A 22,706-nucleotide genomic window follows, 5' to 3' on the forward strand; every position below is an offset into this window, starting at 1 on the left:
AGGCTATACACGCTGTTATGTGGCCTTCGTAAAACACACACACACACACACACACACATATATATGTTCTGGGGTTTTATTGGCCAGAACTGCAGCCAAAACCACGATATCATCATGATGTGAGCCGTAACAGGGGAGAAAATCCGGATTAATTGGATTCCGGGTCCTCTGTTGTGCACCCAATTCACGGTACATGAGCGATTTTGCATTTCACGATCTCACGATCTCACTCCCATCGAAATGGATGGAACTACCGCCGCCGCGGCCGGGATTCGATCCCGCGCCCTCAGGCTTTGCAGCGCAAGACCAAAGCCGCTGCGTCGCCACTGCGGGTGAGTGGCCTCCGTGATTGCAAAGAAAAATGTTGAGGTTGGGGGGTCATCTTTTATGAGAAACTGTTACAAATCAGTAAACCCAACCGTAAAAAACCACGGCCTAGCATAGGAATGCACGTACTAAAGATGTCAGTTGCGTAATCAAAATTAATGCATATGTAAACATTTAAAATAACCAAAATATATGTTTGTTTATTAAAGCATTGTTTAAGCGTTTGAATTAACGTGGTCCACAGCGCCCTCTAGGTATGCCTCTATCTCTCTTGTATGGGCGAGAGTACCCTTCTTTTTCCCGGCCGCCACCGTCCTTAGAGGTAATGTTTTGTTGAAACATTTTCAATCTGTTTCATCTTCGCGTATTGTCGCTTTCTGCGGCTCCTAGGCTGCCGTCCTCCAGTAAATTAAAGGTTGTATATTCTTTTCGCGCATATATTTGTGGTTGATACCTTACTCGGTGTCCCGTGAAAGAGACCCAAATTCACCGCGAGTGCGAAGTGTGTTTCATGTCGTGACGTGCTGTTGGCTTGTCGGTTCGGTGGTGCATGTTCGGTTCGTTCATGTCTTCGTCCTCCTTGCCTTGCAGGCAAAATGGTGCGCATGAACGTCTTGGCCGACGCTCTCAAGTCGATCAACAATGCCGAAAAGCGGGGCAAGCGCCAGGTGCTCATCCGGCCCTGCTCCAAAGTCATCATCAAATTCCTCACAGTCATGATGAAGCACGGTAAGAATTTGCACACTCGATGCATTGAACGTATTCTTCACGAGCGCTTCGCTTGACAGTGCGCTGTGCTATTTGGAGAATTCGTTCAGTTGTGCTTGATCAAGTTCTAGCCCACTTCTTGGGAATAGTCTGATATGTTTCATGACGCGAGGTCTGTTTTGACTTGAGTGGTGATTGTTAAAAGACCTCTTTTAACAAGTCCCAATTTGTCTGTTATCGCGGCACGAGGTATTGTGCCGTCGCCGAGGCCATGACGCATGTTGTGCCACCGAAGTGTCCGTAGTTGGTATCGCTCGTTGTTCGTGAAAGACGGTGACTCTCATGGCCCGCATTCATTCAGGCTCGCACCTCCTTTGTTATTGAAAGCTAGTAAGTGTTTTGGCAGTGCTGGCGGGGTGATTGCGTGACGCCCAGCTATTGAATGTCCTGATTTCGGTTGTGTCTACCGATATTTGTCGCTGCCGTCGATTCACATCGAACTGTACCTGTGATGCGTTGTTGCTGTTAAGTGATTTGATTCACTTCTGCACGCGATTCATGGCACTGCGTGACATGAGCAAATTTTTCTCGAGACGAAGTGCTGCGCCAGACTACGGGCAATCGGGTGTTGCAGTCCCCAAGTGATCTGCATACTTGTGATTCACAGTTCAGACTTAAGACAGCAACTGAATGCCTGCATCGTTGTTTGTTGCCCGATTGTGACAGTTTTGGATTCAGTGCACTTATTGGACCTCGTTGTCTTGCAGGCTACATTGGGGAGTTCGAGATCGTGGATGATCACCGCGCAGGCAAGATTGTCGTCTTCCTCAATGGCCGGCTCAACAAGTGCGGCGTCATCAGCCCCCGGTTTGACGTCCAGCTGAAGGACACAGAGACGTGGATGCGTAACCTGCTGCCATCCCGACAGTTTGGGTGAGGGACTGCATTCACTGCTTGGCTGTGCTGTTTGGGATTCTGCTCGCTGCGACAAGTTTTTGGTGGTGATGGAGGGAAAAGGCTCCGGAATCAATACACACGTGCGACAGTGTATCTGAAGATGGTCACGCTGTCTCATGTATATCTGTTCTATGCTTGGGAATAGAAGGCACCGACATCTTATTTGCTGCAGCACTTATACTAAAAGGAGTCGAGCTATGACACTTAGTGGTGAATTTTAATTTCTCACTTTTATTCAACATTTTGGCAAATGCAATACCTTCTCAACTAGCAAGCTATGCTTCTCCGGTATCTGTTTTAGGAAGCCAAAAGCAGCATCATACTCTGGTGGACTACTTGCCGTGCTGACACAACAGCAGAAGCCCTGTAACTCTCCCTCCATTGTCACAGAGAGCTCTCTGCAAGTCTAATTGAAGTATGGCTAGTGCTAGAGGGCTGTCGTTTTCCAGTCTTTGTGAAAATACACATTGTTTGTGGTTTCATGAGATTGACTATGTGCATCATGGATGCACGTATTGCATGCTCTCAAACATTGTAACACATGCTTAGCTCCTTTATGCCATGGTCACTGCCCCTCTTGCTACACGTGTGTACAGTGCATTGTCCTACAATGAATAGTGTGTAGCTGGTAGTATAATCGTGTGCCAGAATGACCATATTGAACCCCTTCTAGAACTGTTGCTGAGAGTATTATCACTCTACCGACCATGTGTCTTCCACCAAGCACCATTCATGGCTCACACCTTCGTTGCAGGGCACTGACGTTAGCTCTCGCTTAAATGTCTTGTTGCGATGGTTGTACATACTACAGGCTTGATTTGTGGGGTTCATATAAGAAAATGCAGCGACCATGCTTAGATGGGTTCCTTAGCCACTGCAGTTCACAACGAATGTACATTTGACAATTTGCAAAATAGTGAGTGCCACCTATTGTGTAACAAACGAAGCTCCACTGCTCTGTGTGGAAGAGTATGTGGTTAGAAAGCGAGTGCCCGGCCTCTGCCTCGGCAGCTGCATGTGTTCATTGTCGTTACAATAATTGAAGATATCGCCACTTTGTAAGCAATATATCGAGGCAAAGAATTTCAGAGCGAAATCACCGCACCAACTGGCAGTGGGCCAGTGCCTTGAGCACCTTCGCAGAGGGAAGGGCGGTATGGCAAGGCTAGCATGATGAGCGGTTACGCTGACGCTCAACCCAGCAATGGCCGCCTAAGAGCTGCGCTTCTAAAACAGTGTCCCAAGGTGCTATAGGCCTGCATTGGTTGTTTGTATGCTTCTAATATCTATAACCATGTAGAGAACGCTCATGACAGCCGTATTCACACATGCGCAACAGCATTTTGCGACAATTGTTGCGGGCTTTGTGTGAGGTTGTCGGTTTGACGTCTGGTTCCCTGAGCCGCATTCTGATTGGGATCACAATGCTAAAAATGCTTGTGTACTTTGGTCTGGTGTAGGTATCTCATGGGGTCTAAAACTGGAGCCCTTTGCTATGGTGTCTCTCATGGGCACTGTGCTTGCCATGTCAAAGCCAGTCAATTACCACTTGTTAAGCCACCATTAGACACTACGCATGAGCGCATTATGTGTGATGAGCTAGAATAATTGGCAAGATGTGTGTGTGATGCACACTGGATGCTAAAATAAATCAGCCAAGCTGTTGCCAGCACACTCGCTCACAATTTAGAATTCTGTTTAGACAGTACGAATGACCTAGGCGGTGTGGTACAATGAGACCAGTTGTGAACATGTCAAATGCGGGAGGCAAAATTTCTGACACTTCGCAGATGCTGCCCTATTCTTGACCTTGGCTTACTGTATTTACTTGACTCTTAACATGCACTTTTCTTTTTCAATAAAACAGGTAAAAAAATTGCGTGTGCATTAGAATAGAGCATGACCCTAAATCTTCGTTGCCATATCGTCATCGCCATTTCAAGATGGCCTCCTCCTATGTGCTTCAAGCATAGCTGCCATAGCTTCCTCAGTGTGCTGTAGTATGTGTTGCACCATCAGTCCTCCCGTTTTCTGCGTTTGCACTGTCGCATGGAAGTGTCGACTGCAAAGACATACCGACTTCATCTCGATGCCGTAATTAAAAGGAAAGCGATTGTGTGTGTGTAGACGGGTGGAAATCGAGTTGCATCAAAGGCCTTCCGAGTTCCCAAGACTTGCGCAAACGGGAGATGTGCTCTACTACGGCGACTGCTACGTACGGCGCCTCTCTTGAAAACGATCTGTGATGCAGTGTCTACACATCTGGCTCGCACTGCTATGGCAGTGGGCGATGGCAGTCGACGTATTCCTACATCCTGCTCTTGCGCTGCTGGTTGGTTCAGCGAGTTTGCTAGTGCCGCAATGCAGCCTCTGCGAGCCGCCGATGTGAATGAGCCCTTGGTGTCACTTTGGCCTGCAGTGCACCTGAGAAAAAGCCTGTTGGATGTTGCGGAATCATTGCAATGCGGTGGTTTCGTGCAGCGGACGCGACTTCAGACTGTGACACTGTGATCACTTATTAGAAATATAGTGCATAGCTTACATTTGCACAGTATTAAGTTGTTTGCAAAAAAAAAGGTGACATTGTGTTTTAGTCCTTTTAATTATCACGACAGCCACATGGAAGGTGTTGTAATCGTGGAAGCAATGCCATCAACACGTTGAGCGCATGTGATGCCAGCTTCTGTCTAGTGAAAGCAGTCGGGACGATAGAAATTGTGCCATCAAGAAGCTGTGCAGGCTTTGGAACAGTGGCATGCGAACTTCAGCTACGCAACACCGGCGCCGAAGCTTTAAGGGGGTCCTGAACCGCCCCTCGAGCTTGGTGAAAAAGCATATTCCATGGATAGCATATGCTGTTGTCAATGTCACGGCTAAATCTTGCACTCGTGTGAGGCGAAAGTCACATTTTTCTCATATTCTCTCTTCGACAAAAGCCTTCTTCCCACCCGTTCCAGGGGTGCCGGTAGCTGCTGTATTTCGTCATGTAGCAGATTTATATACATGGCTGCTATTGGCCAATAAGTGACATCAAAGAGCATGAGCAGATGGCAGTCTGCTCACGCTTAGCCTGAGCCACTCACATAGATGTGAAACTCTGGCTACGGTACGGAGCTGTAGCTGTATAGTCTAATTTCAATTAGTCTTGAAAATTGAACTAGCCTCAAGCTACACAAAACTTAAAGGGTGGCAACTCCGGCATTTTTTTAACCATATTATGATATTGTCATTTTCAAATGGCATTGGCAGTCCTGTCACTGGTAAGGTGGTACAGTTTGCTTGGAAACACATCAATAGTTTAGAATAACCAATAAATGAGGTACCAAAACAGGTAGCTGTTTTGTGTGGCATCTACGGTGAGTCGATGACGTCAGCTCCTACACTGTCATAATATAAACGGCACAACGTGTGCTAAAGACGCAGTACATATGGTGCTAATGCCAAAAAGGCGACGCTAACGATACAGCAACGATATGAACGCTGAAGGATTGCCGTTTGCATCTCAACACATTGTGCTGCAGCAAGACAAAGAGAAGCACCTCTTGCGACATCAGATTCTGACAAAGCAGTGATTGTTAGCCGTCTTTTCGTAGAGAAAGGAGCCAGTTTTGTCATTTCTGGTCGAGATAGTGCTGTAGCCTCTTGACGTCACAAACACAGGGTGACCAATGAAGAAGTCATACATTCGTGGGCACGAGTTGGGAACAGTAACCAATCTATAAATTTCATTCTCAGAAAAACTACATCCCCTGCAGTCATATCGTTCGGCACAGATAATCAGAGTGCAAATGAGAACATATATTCAGGTCCGTGGACACCGAAAAACAGCTGGAGTTGCCTTTTAAGCCCAGACCGCACGTAAAATACTACGCCTGCCGCGCACCTCACGTGCAACGGATGTTAGCATCTTCAAGGGCCACACGCCAGTGCGCGTTCGCATTGAGTGCTACCAAGTGTGTAATCTGGATTTACTTACTCTCCGTGCAGGATAAAGCCGGGCCACACCATTTGGCACGGCCAGGCATGCCGGCATACGCTCCAGACCTGCTGTGTACTTGGACTTGTGCATTAGCTGCGTCTAGCGCGTACCATAAATTAGCGGCCACGATAAGCCCTCTCGGTTCGATGAGAGCAGAATTAGATTTAGGTGCACATTAAAGGGACTGACAACTAGCCAGAATGTGTAGCCAGACGTTAATGGAAATGAAATGACCGTGATTTATAGCGATGAAGTCCAACACGCTGTTCACGATTTAAGTATGAATTATAATTTTTATTGGCAAAGAAAGTCTAAAAATACAGTAAGTGGCAAGACCTGGCAGTGAAATCTTGGTACTTTGGATGTATTCTATGATGTTACTCTATGTAAGTCAATCGTTATTAAGTACATCATAACTACTGCTTAAAATTGCAGTTGGTATATTATACGCTCGCACAAAATCCTATGCTTTGGAAATCAAAAACGCACGTGTAGCTATGGCAACACACTGAACTCCGTGTCTCGTTGAAAGGTGTCATTTCATTTTTGACCTGATTGGTTTCATTTTGACTGGTTAAGTACCAAAGCAGTTGGGCAGGAAAACATGTAGCTATTATCGTAGAAATAATTTAACAATTTGGAAAACTCAAATCACAGGAACATGGACTTGATAAACAAAACCATACTTTGTTACAGCACAGTCACACTTGTCGTCTGCCTCCCACTAACACCTGCATGTAATCGCTATCACACCTATCACTGTTGTCAGCATGCGTCCAGTGAACGACTACATCCTACTCACTGCAGATCGAAAAATTCTGATTAAAAATGTTCCACAGCATTTTCTGCATTAACATTTCATGATTAGGTGCTATGATCAGTAAGCTTTCCATTGCACAAAAAAAATGGCTACCATGAAAATTGGTTGTTGGTCCCTTTAAAGAACCAAGGTGGTGAAAAATTATCTGGAGTGACCCACTATTGCTTATGATGAGATCATGAATTTCGCACTTAAAATGTTTTTGTTTTGATGCCATGTCTAATATGCTGAAAACATATCAAGTGAGTGCATAACAACATTTCTTGAATGTGAATATCGTGGGTAAAGAAATTAAAAAAAAAAGAAAATCAGTCCTGAAGCTTATCTGACAAAAGTTGTACACTCACACATGCCATATTAATTTCCTGGGCCATGATGTACTTTTTTTTTTTTTTTTTGTCAGCGGTCTAAGCTATGCTCTGCTAGCTTTACCACTTGCATCAGCTGGTCACAAATGGTCGATGACAAGCGCAAATAGAATTGAGCAAATGGAAATTCTTGCTTTATACCATCATCTGTCGCAAACCTCTAGGGTCCCAATCCCCCAAGGAGTGCGGTCTGATTGGCTAATACCCAGAGTCTTGCTTGTCTTGTCACTGTGTAGACGGCTGTCTACACCAAAGCACTGAAATACTAACAAAAACAAAGGGACATTGCGACAAGTGCTCATTGTGTGCCGTGTTCTCTCTTTCACACGCAGTTACATTGTGCTGACCACGTCTGGTGGAATCATGGACCACGAGGAAGCAAGGAGAAAACATCTGGGAGGCAAAATTTTGGGCTTCTTCTTCTGAGAATAAACGCAACAGATTGGCACATTGCCCCATCACGAGTGTCCAAGTGTCCTTACTTTAAAGTCGGAAGAAAAAAAAGTTTTTGTGACCCTTTCAGTGAGAGAAAATATCAGGACACGAAATATCGGTGTCATTATCCAAGATTATGTAATCACCTTGGTAGCCAGGAGCACAACATTCCATAGTTGTATGAGTGCAATTTGTGCTAATACACTGTATTTCTGGTCCAATTAGAGAAGACAGTTGGGCCATTTGGTGCTTGTTACAGACTCGAGACATTAACGCGAAAAGGTGTTGTGTTTCTTGCTGTCAGCCGTTGTCGTTTTTGCACTAGTTGATGTCTCAAGTCTATTTCTGGTATTGTGAGGAGCTTTGTGTTGCTTAAAATGGAGCATACAGCTAATGTGGTTTACTCTTTTCTTGCTCACTTTTATGTGCAAGTACCAAATGACACTTTCAGAATGCCTTTTACCTGTGGTGTCTTGCAAGAATGCATTAGGTTGGGGCCAACTCTAATTTCCCTGTCAAAATACATGTAAAATGCAAAAGTGGTTTTGTGATAACAGTTGGACCGAATTGAATGAAATGTATTGCATTTGATAGAATGTTAAACTCTAGGAAGAAAAATTCTGATTTGTAGCCTGCATAAACTGAACTTTAAACAGAGGTATGACAGTTCTGTAAACTGTATCCATTAAAGCAGACAAATTTGATATATGAATTTTCAACTTGCATAAATTTGTTACGATGGTTACAAGTGTTTTGGAAAAGTGCTAATCGCATATTAGTGATAGATATTTCGGAGCAATGTACAACGCATCGATTTTGTCAGCTTTAGTTGTATTAGTTGCAATTTACAGAATTGTGATATTTTTTCATTGCCAAGTTTCGAAGAACTGCAAATTTGACTTTTTTTGCAAAATTTATTTTAAAAAGTATGGCCTATAACAATTCGTCTTTTACATTTATTTGAATAGTTCGGGTTAGGCCTGGGCTAATGCTATCGGATCTTCCTTGAAGTTAATTTGCCTGTTATTGGTGTACAGTAATACAGCTTTAGGATTTTCAAATATTCCAACCTTAACTGACCATCTATGTAGTTTATTCAATGTGAAGTCAGCATAAATGCTAGATGGAAAATTTAACCTTGTGTCATCGGCTACATAGCGTCTATTTTGGCAACAAAATATTAAAAAGGGGTCCTGAGAATACTACAGTCGGGTATACCTACATTGATCGAATTGACTTCAGACAAAATTATTTTTACAAACCGTCGTCTGTACGATTTAGGTATGGCCTAATGAAGACAAGTGCAACACCATGGATACCATAATGGTCTAGCATACTCGGCAAAAGTTGGACTCGACTGTTCCAAACTTGCTCGGCAACCCTGTTGTCAGTAGTAGCTACCTTGCACAGGCTGTTGGGTACAACGCTCCCGACAAGCAGTTCCTTACTCTGGCAGCAACCTGAATGTCTCGCGACTGAAGGTAGAACCACTTCCACAGGTCCCTCTCGGTCGCAATGGCAACAGCACCAACAATCTCAATCCTGCAAGTTCGATGCCTCGCAGTGTATGGCCACGACACTACAATGGCTGTCAAAGACGTCGAGATTCCTTATCTCCCCCACATAAGTTGCCGGGCAGTCATTGCAGAAGATCTTACAAACGATGCTTAGGGACTTTTCAAGGGCCCATCAGTCTTGCAGTCTACAGAGGAGAGATGCACAAACATGGTGAAGGGCTTGTGCAAGTTCAATACCTTCCTTCTGCACATTAGATTTAGGTGCACACTAAGGTGCAGGTAGGGAATGCAGAAGTGTTGTGTTCTATCCCCATTGATGAAAGCAAGGCCTTTGCTCTCTCTGCTAGGCAGAGCATTTACTTGGCAGACGAGTTATTTCGGGCAGCCATTCTCTTTGAGGTTGAAGAGCATCTCATTCTGTACAGCCCTCCACGCTTCACTGGCCGAGCAGATTCTTCGCAACTTGACAAAAGATGCAGTGACTGATTTTCTGTGGCCAGCAATTTGAATCAAAGCAAAGATTGCATTCTGTGTCGGTAGGTTTCTGATGGGCAGAAGAGGATAGGCCAGTGTTCGATTTTATTGTACTAAGGTGTCTAAAACAGAAAGGGCCCCGTTTCATACTCTGCTGTAAAGTTTATGGGAGGCTCAGTCGACTTTAAACGTGAATGGAGGCTGTCTGCCTGGGCCTGCATGACAAATCAGAAACTGCCGTCTACGTAGCCGACGAAAGGCAGTAGATTTGCTAGGAAAGGTGCATAGGGTCCGTCCCCCAATACATTCCGAAACAAGAAATTCCATTGTTTGAAATATGGACACCTCTGGCTGTCCCTTGAAAGAGAAGTAGGTGCTGGACAAGCAGAGGTCTAACAAACTTCAAGTCTCATTCACAGACCGAGGGCAGCAGTTGGCTAGGCTTTCGTCAACCTTTGGAGCCTCTTGGGCTACACCATGTAGCGAGGGCAACGGAAACACAGGTCAAAAGCGAGACGATAGTGAAGGAAACTAACCCGGGCATTTCAAAGTGGAACAGCACGACTTTTTGATGAGGACGAAACCGAAGAACAACCGAGTCATTGCTTCTTGTCTGTTCTTCAGTATTGTCCTTGTCAAAAAGTCGCACTGCTGCACTTTGAATCATGCACAACAGGCTAGCCCAAATCTTACACGTTACTAACCCGCCGTCGTCGGTGATTTGTAGTTGTGACGCCAGTTCCACAGTGTCTGGAATTGTAGATGTGGTTCTGCCATTAGGAGAGCCAATATCTCGTGCAGATAACTCGACAGCTGCCAGACAGGCAAGTTGTGAAGTTCACTATTGGACGTAGTGGAAGTACCACCTTGTGAATCTTCAGTAGAGGGTAGTAGCTTGGGGCTATGGCATTCTTGCAGATCACACTGAGATACAGGTTTCTGTGAGAGCAGAATTTCTTAAATGCTCCTGCCAGCACCTTGTTCAAATTCGCTTGAGTCTGCTCTGTTGCATCTCTCATTAGCTGGGTGTGTTCACCACGTTCCAGTAAATCTGGCACCTTTTCCATTGATTTCGAGCAATTCATGCCAACTGTGGAGTTATCCTTGCCCACCACAAATATGTTGTCTTTATTTCACTTCATCTCTGGCCAAGTTGGATTTGGGACGGGACATAGAGGACCCCGACTGCTCCCAGGCGTACTTCTTGAAGGACACCGCTCTAGATTCTGGATGCTGTCTTCAATGCCCCCAACCATCTTTGGTATTTGGGGAGGGGGTTCTTGTGGAGAGGTTGAATTTTTATTGTTTACCCAGGACAGGTTTCTCAAGTGGGGTGGGCACTGGGGAGGAGAGGTTGGTTGCAAACCTACTTGGCTGCAGAGGCGGGGACTTGTGGTGTAGTAGGCTTGAGCTTTTCGTCTTGAGCAGCCTTGTGCTTGTCTTGGCAAGGTGTATTGTTGGACGAATTCATTCATGATATGAAGGAGTGAAAAAAAAAAAAAAAAGACACAGAATGGGGAACATCGCAAGCGCTCTGCTGTTCGCCATATTGTTTGTGTCTTTCTTGCACTCTTAATTTATTCTGTATTGTGCATGTCTGCTTCAAATGTGGCTGGTTCTTTTTCCGGAAAGGATGGGAAATTATTAGGGATGTGCAGAAGTTGACTTGTCATAAAGAGGTCCATACTTTTTCTCATGAGTAGACTGTGGCATGCGGGTATCAGTGGCAGAACAGGGAAAAGGCCTTTTGGGGCAGCTTCTGCAGCAGGAAGCAGACTGGTTCTTGTAACACTTACTCTTGGGTTGTTACGTGAGGTGCAAGTACAATCTAGGGCCCCAAACGTTTTCAGTTGAATTTAAAACACCATAGAAAGCAAAATACGCAGTCTTGGAGCTGGAAGAACATATAAATATGCTTATTCACACAAATAACCTGATAAATTCTCAATAGCACCACATAAGCAGGCAATAACTGTTGAAAACTACTGACAGCACAAAATAACACAGAGAAGGTATGCGGACAAGTGTTGCTGTGTACAAGTGCTTGTCCACGTATCTTTTCTGTATCGTTCGGTTCGTGCTGTCAATAGTTTTTAGTATGGATTACCATCGTGTCCCACGTACCATCCTTTTGAAAATAACTGTTCGACACGTTTATCAAGTTAGTGTAGTCTCCAATTTTTCTTTTTCCATCACCTCCTGGTTTGCAAGAGCCCCTAACTCCAGGAGCCCCAAGAGCTCCTGGAAGAAATCTTGACCTCTCTTGATGTCAAAAAGTCATTTTGCCTTCATTTACTTTGCCAGGTGCAATTGGAGCTTGCTTAGCATTTTCTTCGCTGAACTACTTTTCATTTGGTGTCTCTATTCGTCTGCTAAAGTGCCTAGTTCACCATCAACATCGTGCGCCGATTTCTTTGCACGTGACAGCACCGAAGCCTTTTTTTCCAGTCTAAGCTGCCCTTTGCACAAATTCTTCACAGCTCTGATCACGTCCCGCGTCGGGGGAATATCTCTTAAATCCTAACCAAACATTTTGGAGCTCAGCTCTTGGGCGCCTGTTTTTGTGGCAAGCAGTGGTGGCATAACCGAGCACAGCGAAAGATGAAAAAGCGATCTAGGAGTGCAGCGGGGGACGAAAGATGCGAGGAAAAAAGTGGGGAAGGAGGCTGCAGCGGAATCATGAGGCAGAAGGTGGAGGAGGAGGAGGGTATGGTGAAAGGGTGAGAAGAAAAGCGTAGTGTGGCGACGATGGCTGCGAGAGGGCGCCAGAGTAGTGCGCGCCATCTGGGACGTCTGTCGGCGGCAACTGCTGTGAATCACGCACTGGCTCTCGCAATCTTCAGATTAGCGAGGCAGTCCCGCCACACTTCGCTCCGTTTGCAACATGCCGCGTGAGACAGATGGTCTGCGCCGGCCAATATATCGCAAAATGAACATGTATGGAGCTGCGCTGAAATTTCGCATTATAGAGTATTGTAATCGTCGGCGAATTTTTTTGAATACCACATTATAGAGCGGAGTCCGTTTATGCTAGCTATTGTGATAGGCTGGCTCGCTCTTGCATCATGCATCTATTTTCAGTAAAGCCCCTGCTCTACATCCACGTTTCTGCGTGATATGCTCGGAAGAGTTTTCATAAATGTGCGCACCAAGGGGTATTTCCCATCCTATTAGCCAAAAATATTTAAAGATCTGCTAGAAATCATCCCGTCTTTTCACAGGGCCAGCATCTGCACTTGCAGTCATTAGGGGGCTTAAATTATCCGTCAGTGGGAACACCTTACGAGATGGAATGACTACAGGCATTTGTTAGGCCAAGTTCCTGTGAGTTACTTATCCAACTTCCATCTTGCAAAAAAAGGAGTAAAGGCGATGATAGCAGTTGACATCAAAGGAAGACAAGGCCTTCTGAGACAGAGTATAGAACCACATTGTTTGTTTGTTCAATGTTTTTTCCATGTTTGTTATCTAAGAGGGAAGGGAGGCTACCACGGAAGACCTTGTCCTTCTTTCTTCAATGTCAACCACTGTTGAGTCGCCTTTATGTCACCTACGCCATCTTACCCAGCTTTAGTATCATCTTACACTTGGGCACTTTGCTTAAACATTACCTTTCTTTACTGTCTTGCTTCATTAAACTGCACTGTCTCCGAGATCAGCCTGCATACTTAAAAATAATTTTTTTTTTTTTTTAAGGAAAGCCATACATCCTGTTACGGTTTTAGACAACCACATGTAGGTTTCATCTGGGCCTTATTTCTGCACTAATTTGGTGGATCTTTTTCGTTCCAAGTTTCATTTTGAAGCCTTTTTCGTTGTCCCACATGCGCTAGACTTGGGCCTCAAACCGTCTTAATTTGACAAGGCAAAAGTGGTTAAGTGCCTAGATCCCACGAAACCTAAGTCGATCTAAACTTGCCAAAGAAGTGCACGTCTTCAAAAAGTTGGATGGAGCCACCAAATGTCCTTGAGTAATGTGTTATCTAACGGAAGTCTACGCAGCACGTACCAAGCAGAACTAACCTCCCACAACCTTCACATGAGAAGGTTGTGGGATCGTTCCTTACCTATGGCAAGTTGTTCTTTCATCCACTTTCATTTCCATTAATTTATCGTTTGTTTATTTCATTTATTAAGCACAAGTAATTTCCCCTATGTTGTCTTTGGTGTCAGTGTTTGTTGGCTTCTTATGATACGCTTGCTGCAGTCACATGGTTTCACCTCTGCTGTTTCTTCCTCCGAGAGCAAGTAACAAGTTCGGCTTGCATGTTTGTCCTCTGCCTCTGAGTTCTAGGAATGCCAAAAATGACCGAGCCTGATTCAGAGGATGAAGGCAACCAGTTGAAGATACCATAAGAATTGAACACCCTTTAGGCTGCAGCCTTTGTCACAGACCACCACCATCAATCTTATACAAATTGTCATCTACTTAACGATAATGCTGCACACACGATACTTTCCCGCCATGAACACTGTGTGCATCCAAGTGTCCCATAGTGTTCCTTGCAGAAAAGTACAGCTGTCACACAGCATTAACGAAAGGACATGAAGACAAGATTAGTGACAATTATTGTTGCTTGACACAATTTATGGCCTAAATAGTGCACAACTTTTCAAGAGTGTTTGCAACACAAAATTGCGATCCAGTTCACAGCTTGCACTAACCGTAAGGCATAGCTGCTCAAGAGATTGAGGGGTGTGGTTCTGACAGTCTCGGTAAAAACGAAATTGCCTATAATAACCAAACTATTATATATGACACAGACAAGGCAAATTGCTAAACAATTATTTTCAATCTATCTTTTCGCCAGTAAGGAATTCACCTCTTCAACCTATGCCAGTAGCATATCTACAATGACCCCGATTGAATTTGGCGTAAGTGGCATCGAAATGATAGTAAAGCAAATACTTGTTGATGAAACAAAAGCAATTGGCCTGGATGGAATTTCTCCGCGTATTTTCAAACGCTGTGCTCACCCGATTTCGCTGTATCTACAGATAATTTATAAACATAATTGACACATAATTCCTACCTACTGATTGGAAAACTGCTCATATCGTCCCAATCCATAAGGGGTGATCGAAAAAGGATGTTGAAAATTAATGACCAATTTCTCTAACTTTAACAGTGTGCAAGGTAATGGAACACATTCTCTACTCCGGAATAATGAAACACGGAACTGAAAATAACATCTTAACAAATTATAAACACGGGTTTCGAAAGGGGTTCTCATGCACCACATAACTTGTTGAATTTCATCATGATCAGGCATCTGACATTGATCGAGGGGGCCAAACCAACTGTATTTTCTTAGCTTTCCATAAGGCATTTTACATGGCAACACATTCATTTCTTTGCAACAAACTTCAACTACTAAACATAGACGGATAGAAAACTAGGTATTTGTATCAGCATCGACAATGTGTCATTTTGAATGGCATAAGCTCTGGGTACGTTGATGTGGCATCGGAAGTCCCACAGAACTCTGTATTGGGGCCACTTTTATTTTTAGTTTATATGAATGATATTTCAGTGGGTATTTCATGAAATCTTACTGTTTGCAGATGATTGTATTGTGTACAGGCAAATAAGGAGTGAGAGTGATGTTACTGGCTTGAAATGTGTTCAGGATTGGTGCTCTATATGGAAAATGAACCTAAATAACACAATGTGTGTGCACGTTTCTTCTACAAGGAAATGGAAGCCAATGGAGACTCAGTACCTCTTAAACAATGAGCCTGTAAAAAAAGAAAGCAGTTAAATTTAAACATCTATGTGTAGTATTTTCAACCGATTGCTCATGGAATGTGCATGTAAGCGACATGGTTGGGAGAGCTGGAAGGGCACTAAATTTTATACAACGCAACTTAAAAACTTCAGAACTAAACTTAAGAAAAGACAGCCTTTTTTAAAATGTGTTTGACCTATACTTGACTATGCCTGTGCCGTATGGGATCCTTCGCAAGTTACACTGATTGATGAGCTAGAGCAAATGCAAAATCGGTCAGCTAGGTTCGTCTTGGGATGGTACAACATGGGGGAGAGCTGCAGTAAGATGAAAAATGAACTTGAGTGGGAACTGCTTTCCTCATGCCAATAAAAAATGCGGTTGAAGTTCTTTTTTCAGATATTTAATGATAAAACAGGGATTAACAAAGAAAAATACTTTAAAAAGCCTCATTACCGTTCATGAAGAACTGACCACATTTTCAAGATAAGGGAATTGTGTACCAGGACAGGCCTACTCGCAAAATCCTTTTTTGTTAGAACCATTAAAGAGCGGAACAAGTTGTCTCAAGTGCAAGTATGCTGTAAAAATTAAGATTTGTTTATGTCAATGCTGTAGCCCCTCTGCTGTAGTGCCTTCAGGCGCCCCCCCCCCCAATGTGGGGTAAGCTCTGAATAAAGAAAAAGAAAGACACTCTACACACAGTTGAACACGTACTTACGAAAAGGAAAAAATAAAGCACAAGTACGACAGGACAAGTGCCTACTTTCAACTATAATTTGGTGTTCTGCAAGGCCACATAAATATGTATACAACACTGACATTCAGACATGCACAAATGCAATAGTGTGAGAGACAGAACCCTTCAATGAAAGGCATCGATTTTAGCTGGTGTATAGACATCGCTGACATGCTACTCTGCGTGGGGAAGGGAATTAGGGAGAAAAGACAGAAGGAGAGAGGTGCAAAAAAGAAATAAGAAAAAAAAAATAGGGCACCAATGAAGCGAAGCCAGCCACGCTTTCGCGTGCCCTCCGCTACCGCTACTGTGCGCTAGAGTCGCCTGCACTGGGACAATGCTATCATGAAAAGCGGCGGCGGCGAGCAGCGAACGCTTCCTTCTTTCCCTTTGCACGTGCAGGAAGGCGGCACTCGTGAAGCCATCATCTTTCTTGTCTCACCCTCGCACACTTTCACTTGCACCTAAAGCACACATTGTGGGAGGGATAGGATCTTATTGCACTTGGACTTTATACGCAATATAATGCGGCTCTACTTCAATGGTAGGCGACTCTTGTCCCGCTGTTTGTGACTTGAGAGGTGCGTTTGTAAGCAGCCGCTTGTGATTCAGTCATTTGGCTGTCTGCGTCCGCGGAAGTTTCTATTTATTTTGTCGACATTCTTTCGCAGCGGCAGTCAAATTTCATTATATTAAAATTGCATACGAACAACTTCGTTACAGTGAAATTCTAAATACATGGTGTTCTACGGACAAGAGGTTATGAAAAGTAAAATGCTTTGTTATACCAAGAATTTCGCTATATCGAGCTTTAAGTGTATTTGGTTAAAATTAAGATAAGGCTAACGGATGATGTATGAGCACATTTCAAAGTGTGTGCATTAATTATGGCCTTTAGAATGATTTCCTTGCACAAGTGCGCTGAAGAGCTACGTGATTTACGAATGGTGCAGAAGTAAGACCGCTGCTCTGGGAGAAATGTTAATGCCACCAAGGTAAAGTTTGGCGAAAATCGGAAGGACTTCATGGCAAATCACCATTTGAAGTTAAACGCACGTGGTTAAATTACAGCCTTCGTAAGAAACATTGTTCAGCAAGAGCTTGAAAGTGACATTATATGAACTTAAATCATTGGTGCAACTGCTCGAAAGAAGTAGCTTCGTGGAAAGTGGCAGCAAACTCTGAGAGGTTGAACAGGTACGCCGATGTTCCCCATGCGCCGTGGAGCAAATCCTAAAAAAAAAAAAAGAGTCTGCTGTTTCAGCGCGTGTGGCAGCACGCAGCAGAACTGCGTAACTGCAAGATTTAGCAAAAGCCTAAACAAGCGAAATCGAAAATGTGTCGGTGACAAGATGACCACTTGCAAAGGAGAACGTAACCGCACAACTGAGCATACCAGAGTCCCACATTGCCTCGGCCTGGTCGGAATCGAGTCTGTGTGTACCGTTATACATCTGTGTCTCTAGCGGCCACTTTTGTTGCATGAGAAAGGGCTTGGCAGCCCTCTCCCAATCTAAATGAGATCGCGAAGCTTCAGACAAAAAGTGTGCCAAAATGCATCACCAGAGATATCAGTTAGTGGTACACGATTGAAGCGCGAATAGGTGAGGGGTTGGGGGGGGAAACACACACTAGAAAACCCATGTGAAAAAAGAAAGTGAAAATTCTAAATCCGAATACTGTCGTACAAGTAAATATTCCGTTTCAAATCTTTTTGCAGTACTAAAACAACAAATGGTAATTTTTCCATTTCACAATTTATTAGTTCGTTCTTGGCGACTCCTACCAAACACCGATTCTGGTGCAAGACTTGGCAAGGCTGTGCAAACCAGTTATTATGTCATGCGGAATGGCGTTGTTCACTTGAATGCGGCGGTTTCATCTGAGCTCTTTTTTTATTGCGTGTTTATTCAATGTGTGGAGTGTGCTTCACTTCAAATTTTGCCTGACCTAGTGCACGGCATTGATTGGCGAAAGGTGCTGCAGATTCATGCTGCAGCGTTCGACGTGCTGTTTATCGTCGTGGTGATGAATGCGGAATGCTCTGCAAAGAAACATTGCGCTATGTTCATTCACTCTCAATAACACAGGGTCCGAGTGACCGACAAGCAGCACAATTAGTAAGTCGAATGTTTTCAAAATGATAATGTGGAGCAGTGTTGTCTGATAACTGTTCGATACGAAAACATGTCGTCCCATGAAATTGTGAATGATTCTGCGAAAAGGTTTTTTATATGTTGCTATCCATTACCACTGTGTGCTGGCAACAGTACTTTTCATCCCGTGAAACATGTTTCGTTTGGTCAATTATATTGGTTGCATTGTTCTAGATGAATAAATGTGAGCTTGCTTTTGAAACCTCTGAGCACTATAATTTATTTCCATCCTATTGATGCTTTTCACATGCCGTCACAGACCCAGCTTCTCACTCTGCTGGTGCACCAGCATGGCAGCTACGATGACGTAATTGCAAGCCATCTATTCGCTCACCTTCCTAAGGATCATACTGGAGAGATTGCTGTGAATAACAGCCTAATTATGTTCACTTTAGGACATGCGCCACTCCTATAGTTTAATGACACACTGGCACTTCCTCGGAGGCAAGTCGCAATCTCGCCTCGGCCTCAAAAGAAAAATAACTACTGGCGCAGCAGTCGAAATGCGGAATGTTAGAAAAGGAATTCAAACATTCACGCCACGCAGCATAAGTTCTTGATGGCACTGCCATTTTCGGTTCTAACGGCACTTTTTATTTTTTGCTTGCTGTCAGTTGTCCCCTCGACAAGTTGATGGCGATGGTTGCAACGAGCCGCCATTTTCTTGACATGTGGGTTTCTATGGAAGCTTCGCTACCAATTTACGTATACCTTGGTGCTGCCTCTGCCCATATGACAGGCGTCAAGTGAGAAAGTGCCGGGCTGTGCTTCCCATACGGGCAGCAAAAAACAGCGCCGTATTCCTTCCTCTGAACCGCCATAATATACCTAGTTGAAGGAGGCCTTGGCCTGGTCTATGCGTGCTCTTATTAGGGTTGCTGGCCGCAAAAGAGAACGCAGACATCAGACGCATACACCAATACGAGATCTATGCGTTCATTGTCTCTTCGCAAGTCGTGAATTCGATACAGTTCCTTCAACTCTGCCTCACTGAGGAACCTTCCTGCTCTAGCGTCGCCGATGCCTCGAACTCCCTGATGAGCGCCTCGTAATTGAACGAGCGGGCCTCGCGGTTGAAGTTCCACAGGAGCAGCTTCTTCCTCAGCTCGTTGCCGCCGTAGTACAGCTGCAACTGGTTGACGAGGCACTGCGCTTCCGTCGGACCGATCACCTTGGAGTCGTACTCGCCGCTCATCAGCACCACGGCCCCGTCCTCGCTCGAAGCCAGCTGCGTATAGTAGCTCAGCGCGAGGCACGCCGGTGCCTCGCTGCCGTGCAGCTGGTAGCTGGCCAGCGGCGTCATGTGACACTGGTCGCCCAAGAACTGCGACAGCACGAACTCGTAGCCGCCTGCTTTCCTTGGCAGAGGGTAGAGGAACACCGGGTAGTCCTTGGCCCGCTCGCGGATCGTTTCGTACGCCAAACTGGGGACCACGGCGCACACAGCGTCTCTGTCGGCGTGCAGGCGTCTCCAGGCGTCCGTGAGGTCGGAGACTGTCTCGCAGCGAGAACGTAGTTCGCGTATCGTATCCGCGTCGAACTTGGAGGGTCGCACGTAGCTCGGTTCTGGCTGTAGCACCTTTTCGTCGCCGTCTGTAGTGCGACCACGGCCGTCTTCGCGGGCGCCGGCATCACGGTTCTCGGAGGCTTTGTTGGGCGCCACTTCCTCGGTGCTCGAAGACGCGTTCGTCGTACTCTTCTCTTGAGATGCGTCTTCCAGACGACGTTTCAGCGCGTCCGGATCTCGCCGCTCCAGCTCTCGAATCTTGTCGGCGTATTTGCTGTAAAACGGGTTGCGGCTGTGCGCGGCTTGGCGGTCGTTTTCGCTGCTTAGCGGTCGCGCCAGTGTCGGGGCCTGTGCCGCCGGCGTTGTTAGTACGCGCCCGCTTCGGTTGGAGGCCCCACCGTTGAGACGGTGCAGCACGGACCGCCACGCCGGTCTCAAAAGCGCCATCGCGACGAGAAAAAGAAAAACGTCCGCTTTAGGTTAGAACACCGAGAAACGCCTTCCAAGCAAACAGCACGCAGTAATCATGCCGATGGAAGACGTTAAAGCGCTAACACAGCCGACACCAAGAAACTACGACAAGCGCCCTAAAACCTATACCATAGAATATTCGCATACTACGTATGCCATAGAATTATAGTGCCTAATCGAATACCCGTAGTCATTCGTGCATGGTTCGTGCACATGTTCGAAAACGCATGGGAAAACGGACTGGACAGACGTCGGACCAAATCGACGTGTTATTTTCACTTACCGGCTCGTCTTGGCCGAGTATGTAATTTGCACATTACTTTTTTTTTAATTTTAGGCCCTTTATAAGTTGCGTTAAAGTTTTTCATGAATAACCGAAGTTTCTTTCTTTTTTTACCAGCGCTGTTTTTTTGCACGGTATTTTAGTACATGCTTGAATGCACTTGAATGATACCAACTTGACTGTTAGCTAAGCTTGGCTTGACTTCAAATTTTATTTTAGTTGTTTTGGAAGTACACTCGCTCGAACGAACGAGGGCGCGCTACGCCAGCTTTAAATTAATTCAATGAGCCTTCAAAATACTTGCTGTGCTACTTGCAAAGTTTCTCCACCGTGGCTCCTAGCGTGCATCCATACGCTCGTATCCGTTATGAACTTCAAATCATAAACGGCACCCACGGTGGCCATGCATTTTTATATTTTTTCTCGGTCATTATCATCATCAACAATTTTGGGCTGGTCCACAATTTATGGGTAGGTCGAGTAGTGAGCCGCCGCCGCCACCCTGGCCACCCCCCGCCAATCCACTACGTGCGACTAACGTTCGCCACGCTTTCTGTGCCTTTTCTTTCTATGCAAAGCCTTCAAGTCGTCTGGGAATGCTTCGCCGCTGCCTTCACCCTGGAACGTTGTGGAAGTGCTATTTCAACGTGTAAGTCACTTGCAGTAGAATTATATCGCATAGAGAATAGCTACAACTGTAACAAGCTTGAGGCAACGCTTTTAATTTTTTATAGTTTCGAGCATGAGTACCACTTAGTGCGAGGACCACGTGGCCGTTGCGCTGAAAGGTTAGCGTGTACAGAATAAACGTGTACTCAAGTTACATATTTCACCTTAATAAAGTAGCAAAATGCCTTTCTGAAGGCGGCAATGCTGTCTTTGTTCAAATTATATGTCGGCGCCTGATCGTAAGTCCATTCGCATCGCAGTCCTTTGTCTCTTGGCTACGACGGTCACACCACCCCAAGCTACAGGGCTGGTGCTAGGCAGGATGCTTGAAAGGCGCGTGTTGAGACCGTAGGTGTAGTGCTGAAAGAATGCTGGGCGCTTACAGAATTCTTAAAGCCACATATTTCACCCTAATCAGGCAGCACTTCAGAAAGCTGCAAGGTTGCATTTATTCGAATTTTAAGCCAGTGCATTAGTATCTTATGCTTACATGTATCCCACTCCTCTTCGTAGTGGTCAGAACGGTTTAATGTGATGAACTTGTACGGGCGGACCGAAAACACCCTGTGGAAGTCCAGTACATTGCTGACAAAGAAGTGTTCCGTTATTGTGCGCATAAAAAGCACTGTAGGTGTCTAATTTGCGTTTTTTTTTCTAACGCAGGTGTACAGCTACACAGGAAGGAGCCTTCGTCACGTTTGTATGTGTCGGCAAATAAAAGTTGAACGAAATGTTTCGTTGGACTGGTGTTTGGTGTGCTTTGAGCAAACTATGTCATGCAAGGAGGCGTGCTGTTGCGCCGGCACCGCTCACTTGCCCCTGTGCTTTATATATATATATATATATATATATATATATATGTGTGTGTGTGTGTATGTGTGAGCGATCTCGCAGGGGTGGCTATCGCGTACTGCTGCTGACCACGTGGTCTCGACTGCCGGTAGCATTTGGACGGGGGCAGCATGGTAAAACGCACCTGTGCTGCATGCACTTTGAAAAAGTTCCCAAACAGCGTCAAATCCCATATAAGGGCTATTGCATGAGACGTAAAAGTGAGAGATCCCTCCAGCTCGGACAACACGCATGCGAAACGCGATTGGTAGGTGTGCTGTAGTGCGGACGTAGGCCTTGCTTTTTCGACGAGATATCGCTGCGCCTGTTCGAAGCCAAGGTTTTGCAGAATGACTGCGTTTTCGCGTCTACTTCGTGTAGTCGTATGGTGTAGTTTCGCACAGTTAATTGGCTGGTTTTTAAGAAAGTGCAACTTTGCCTGCGCTTATGAGGATGCGAGCTGCTGCCGCAAGCATAAACTGCAGAAGGCAGCGTTTCAGGGAGGGCTGCCGCGTGTGGCCTGCTCCTGGCACGGGCGGCGACACAAGTTTGTGCTTGCGCCGTCGCGGCAGCAGCTCGCGTCCCCGCAAGCGCAGGCAAAATTTGCACTTATTAAAAACTAGGCAATTACCTGTGCCAAGTGTTACATGTAAACGAAGTAAAAGCCAAAATGACATCGTTCTGCAGAATTTGAGCACGAACAGTGCAGTGGGGAGCGCGAAATCTTCAGGACCCT

The 22,706-nt window shown here is 45.2% G+C and overlaps 2 protein-coding genes and 1 long non-coding RNA gene across 3 annotated transcripts; 2 read left to right on the plus strand and 1 right to left on the minus strand.

Annotated features, from left to right (window-relative positions):
• The first annotated feature begins 567 nt into the window (after positions 1-567).
• LOC142590206 (small ribosomal subunit protein uS8) lies at positions 568-7,620 on the plus strand. The gene is made up of 4 exons (XM_075702121.1): positions 568-649; positions 919-1,056; positions 1,803-1,968; positions 7,492-7,620. Exons 2-4 carry the CDS (start codon positions 924-926, stop codon positions 7,583-7,585), a joined length of 393 nt encoding a protein of 130 aa, XP_075558236.1. The 5' UTR covers positions 568-649; positions 919-923; the 3' UTR covers positions 7,586-7,620.
• An 11,511-nt stretch (positions 7,621-19,131) lies between these two features.
• Positions 19,132-20,219, minus strand: LOC142590207 (ATP synthase mitochondrial F1 complex assembly factor 1). The gene has a single exon (XM_075702122.1). The coding sequence runs from the start codon at positions 20,161-20,163 to the stop codon at positions 19,186-19,188; it is 978 nt and encodes a 325-aa protein (XP_075558237.1). The 5' UTR covers positions 20,164-20,219; the 3' UTR covers positions 19,132-19,185.
• Positions 20,220-20,711: 492 nt separating this feature from the next.
• On the plus strand, positions 20,712-21,874 carry LOC142591022 (uncharacterized). The gene is made up of 2 exons (XR_012830305.1): positions 20,712-21,119; positions 21,803-21,874. It is a non-coding gene; the product is annotated as an uncharacterized LOC142591022 (long non-coding RNA).
• Positions 21,875-22,706: the final 832 nt, after the last annotated feature.

This window comes from Dermacentor variabilis, chromosome 8 (assembly GCF_050947875.1).
Source record: "Dermacentor variabilis isolate Ectoservices chromosome 8, ASM5094787v1, whole genome shotgun sequence".
NCBI classification, from domain to species: Eukaryota; Metazoa; Arthropoda; class Arachnida; order Ixodida; family Ixodidae; genus Dermacentor; species Dermacentor variabilis.

What these genes read in the sequence shown, in the direction of transcription:
- LOC142590207 (XM_075702122.1), bottom strand. Translation starts at nt 20,163, where the DNA reads ATGGCGCTTTTGAGACCGGCGTGGCGGTCCGTGCTGCACCGTCTCAAC.
- LOC142590206 (XM_075702121.1), top strand. Translation starts at nt 924, where the DNA reads ATGGTGCGCATGAACGTCTTGGCCGACGCTCTCAAGTCGATCAACAAT. An exon ending in CACAGTCATGATGAAGCACG is followed by an intron (nt 1,057 to 1,802) that starts GTAAGAATTTGC and finishes GTTGTCTTGCAG; the next exon opens with GCTACATTGGGGAGTTCGAG. An exon ending in CTGCCATCCCGACAGTTTGG is followed by an intron (nt 1,969 to 7,491) that starts GTGAGGGACTGC and finishes TTTCACACGCAG; the next exon opens with TTACATTGTGCTGACCACGT.